Source organism: Caretta caretta, chromosome 13 (assembly GCF_965140235.1).
Source record: "Caretta caretta isolate rCarCar2 chromosome 13, rCarCar1.hap1, whole genome shotgun sequence".
In the NCBI taxonomy this organism is placed as follows: domain Eukaryota; kingdom Metazoa; phylum Chordata; order Testudines; family Cheloniidae; genus Caretta; species Caretta caretta.
Genome location: NC_134218.1, coordinates 13,396,117 through 13,400,487, shown reverse-complemented (window position 1 = coordinate 13,400,487; position 4,371 = coordinate 13,396,117). Strand labels below are relative to the sequence as shown.

Genomic DNA, 4,371 nt, shown 5'->3' with positions numbered 1-4,371 from the left:
CCTGTGATGGGTTCCTTAATACACCCTCAGCAGCTCTGGGTGCCTTTTTCTCAGATGGAATCAGAAGGCATTGGTTCCAGACTCCCCCTCCATGTGCACTTGTTGGGGGTCTCCTTCACAGTAGGGGCAGGTAGCCATATTTGGCTGTCCTACCACTATTGCAAGGTGCTCCCATATTCTGGAGCAACACCTCTGGGAGCAGGAAAGGGCTCCCCCACTCCCTATCCTCTCATTCCCACTAAGCCTCTGTTTTGCAGCCAGTTCTATATTTTAAAATGAAAACAGATTATATCTCTGATCTGCAGAGGGCACCAAATAGTTTCACATCTGACTAACGAGGACTTTTCAATGGGGGTGCTGTACCTGGTGTTTGTAGCTGTCAATCAGGAAGGAGCTTGCTCTCTAATGGCCATTGTGCTGTACAGAAGACTAAGTAGGAGTTGTTTTTCCTTTCATGAATGTATAAATTCCTTGATTTTCTTTTTTCTTTCCCCCTTCTTGCAGGTGAAACAGGACGAGGTATTTCACTGAGCTACAGCATGATTTCCAGTCGGGATGCCCTGCAGCGGTCCCAGCTTATGGTAACAGATAAGAAAGCTATTCACTTTTAATCAGCAGGAGAACTAGAAAGAGAGTAAAAGTGCTGCTGATTTTTCTTTTTTTCTCCCCAGAGGGACGACTGTGAAATTTGCTGTTCACTTTGATTTCAGGGAGAAAAACAGAGTCTTTGAATGTTTGACATAAAACTCCCTTTAAAACAAAAAGGCTTTATACATTTATATTTTTAACAACAAAAACAAAGCCCTATCTGGTCCCATTCGATAAACCCAGAGACAGTTTGGAAGGATTTTTTTTTTTCAAACTGAACTGATGCCGGTTCTGTAATCGCGTGTGAAATCAAGTCCCGGGTTGATAATGAATACTACACAGTGTGCGCTTACATTTCAGCCTGTGCTGGTTAATACCACTGAGGACTTCAATGATTCAACCCTCCTCAGCAACAGGAGCAACAATGGATTTTGTGAGCAAGTATTCATTAAAGCCGAGGTCTTCTTGACTTTAGGGATCATCAGCCTGCTGGAAAACATCCTTGTAATCCTTGCGGTGCTGAAGAATGGAAACCTACATTCCCCCATGTACTTTTTCCTGTGCAGCTTGGCAGCAGCAGACATGCTAGTGAGCATGTCAAATGCCCTGGAGACTATCATGATTGCAATCCTGAGCAATGGCTACCTGATCATTGATGACCACTTTATCCAGCATATGGACAATATATTTGACTCAATGATCTGTATCTCTTTGGTAGCCTCAATTTGCAACCTCTTGGTTATAGCTATTGACAGGTACATTACTATTTTCTATGCTCTCCGTTATCACAGCATCATGACTGTAAAGAAAGCCTTAGCTCTAATTGTGGTTATTTGGATTGCTTGCATAATCTGCGGCATCATGTTCATTGTCTACTCGGAAAGCAAAACTGTCATTGTCTGTCTCATCATCATGTTCTTCACCATGCTTCTTCTCATGGCCTCCCTTTATGTTCACATGTTCTTATTTGCACGCCTGCATGTTAAACGGATCGCAGCCCTCCCAGTGGATGGGGTTCCTCATCAGCGGACCTGTATGAAGGGGGCTGTGACAATCACTATATTACTTGGGGTCTTCATTGTTTGTTGGGCACCTTTCTTTCTTCATCTCATTCTCATCATTTCTTGCCCCACAAACCCACACTGTGTTTGCTACACCTCACACTTCAACACATATCTGGTCCTGATTATGTGCAATTCAGTCATCGACCCCCTAATTTATGCTTTCCGGAGTCTGGAAATGAGAAAGACGTTCAAAGAGTTAGTATGTTGCTGTTATGGCATGAGTGTGGGACGGTGCATTCTGTAAATGTCCAGTTCTGTACTTGGTATGGAGAGGGTATACATACACTGGGTGTATGTATCTAAACCGAATCAGCAGCTCCACATTACAGTCTGTGAAGGAAGGAAGGGTACAGGAAAAATAAAGAAAGAGAGAGATTTTACTTGATGTCTTTAGAAAGTTTTTCAAAAGGAAAAAGGGGAGGCGATTTATATCATTTGCTGTTGCTTACATGGTGATAATACAAGTGAAGCCAGAGCATTTTGCAAAATAGCTCAGAGTTCAATCACTGAAAAATGAATCTATTAAATAAATGCTACATTAGTCAGACTAATGTAATATTCTCTTTACCCTAATATTCTATTTTTATGCCATTGTCAACCAAGTCAGTTTAATCTAAAGTGTCTATCTTGAGTGGTATCTACTGAAAGCTGTTCATTTCTAAGAAGAATCAGAACACTGACAAGTAATATTTTGTAGGTACTTTCACAAACATCTGAAAAATGCAAAGAAAGCACTATATTGATGCTTGTGCTGCTGCCTGTAAAAGCAATTTAAGAGAATCTTCAACTGATGAAAGCAAACATTTCACCGGAGATGCTGAAATAGTCCTTTAAGAAAACCAAGGCAATTACATATTGTATAAGTACAGTGTGAACTAGTCAGCTCACTGCTAAGTTGAAGTGGTGTGATCTAATTAGGCATTTATACTCTTATCTGTGGTACATGGACATCATCTCACTGAAGTAACTTTGTAACTATAATATGTTGAGAAATGCATTGTTTGATAGAACAATAAAGCAAATCATAGAAAGTTACCTTTTGATGAGAAGGTACCAATTAGATCTATCTAGCAGGTTTCAAAGAAAACTTGGAATGAAACCTAGAAAACAGCCAAAATATATCGTACTTTGAACTTAGTTGTTGTCTTATGCTGAGAAGTAAATGGAAACAGACTATTTACAGACAACAATTTGACTGAGAAAAACTTGTCAGAAATAAAATGTGTCGGTAAAATACAACATTCTTGGGGTGGAGGATGTGGACAGTGGGCCTGATTTGCTTTGTGCTTAGACTGGCTGTACATTGGTATAAATGCATTGACTTCAGTGGATTGACTCCTGATTTACCCTGCTGACATGGAAGGAGAATCAAATCCACTGTTTGCATATCTTTTTCAAACACTCTATGTGCAAGCTGGCAGCCTTTAAAAATGTGTAACATGCTTTAAGCTACAAAATTTAAAAGTGGCCTGTGTTTTTCATAGACGCAAAATGTATAAGTGACCTTCATATAGTGTATGTCATTGAACATACATTGTGAGTCTATTCTATATACTATGATGGATAGGCAATATGCACAGACAATTCTAGATTGTGAAAACTCTGAATCATGCTGAAATTTTATATTACCTTTGGCTCCTTTCTGATACTTTCTTACTGTAAAAATCAAGAACTATAGGCAAACAGAAACTGTATACAAGGCATATGCAAATATACTCTGTTATATATTCTCTTCCGACATTTCAAAATCTATTGATTTGCCTCTTAGGAACCAATTTGTTTTAGTCTCAAGACACTTCATTAGTTTGTTGTTTCCTGGCACATTTTGCTGTCATTTATAGTGCTTTTGTCTAGGTTATTTATTGGATCACCATAGGCCCTCAGCATCCAATGACCTCTGAAATATTACGATCTTTGTAAGTGTTTTCTTAGTTTAACTTTGTCTTATCTTTGCAATGGCTGCTGTGTCACACTGAGACCAGCTGCGACAACTCATCATTTAAAGGAACAATCAAACTAAACTTTTTCAGAAAAGGGGCACATTGTATGTAACGGGTTTCAGAGTAGCAGCCGTGTTAGTCTGTATTCGCAAAAAGAAAAGGAGTACTTGTGGCACCTTAGAGACTAACCAATTTATTTGAGCATAAGCTTTCGTGAGCTACAGCTCACTTCATCGGATGCATTCAGTGGAAATGCATCTAAGTTAGTCTCTAAGGTGCCACAAGTCCTCCTTTTCTTATTGTATATAACTGTTGTTAATATTCCTAACTATAGCCTATTCTGTTTAATGTTATGTTCTATAGCTTGATTCGTTATGATATTCTGCCTCAGGTTAGTGTGTGTTAAACTCGTATGGTACCTGATGTACCTTTTCCTTTTAAAATGATTGTTGGTGACACTCATTTAATTTGTACTATGGTTTGTGTCTGATGGTCTGAATAAAGACCTTTTTGAATTTGCTGACCAAAAAATGTATCTGTTGAATAAAATAATCTGAAGAAAACCCTGCTGAGAATGCTTCACTTTATATGTTACTAGATAGCAAGCTCACTGTTTGGCAAGCCACTCTGGAGCCTATCCTGCCTCCGCTGAGCTGTGTGCAAATAAGGAAAAAACCTATGAGGCTTTTGCATCCAAGTTGCAAAAATATAAAGGGAAGAGGGCTCATAAAGAGTGGAAAAGAGATGGATTTACCCCCATTGCTTCTGTAAACCACTGG

General features: G+C 39.1%; 1 protein-coding gene across 1 annotated transcript; it reads left to right on the top strand.

The window, feature by feature from the left end:
• The first annotated feature begins 445 nt into the window (after positions 1–445).
• On the top strand, positions 446–4,155 carry MC3R (melanocortin 3 receptor). The gene has a single exon (XM_048819896.2). The coding sequence runs from the start codon at positions 916–918 to the stop codon at positions 1,894–1,896; it is 981 nt and encodes a 326-aa protein (XP_048675853.1). The 5' UTR covers positions 446–915; the 3' UTR covers positions 1,897–4,155.
• Positions 4,156–4,371: the final 216 nt, after the last annotated feature.

What these genes read in the sequence shown, in the direction of transcription:
- MC3R (XM_048819896.2), top strand. Translation starts at nt 916, where the DNA reads ATGAATACTACACAGTGTGCGCTTACATTTCAGCCTGTGCTGGTTAAT.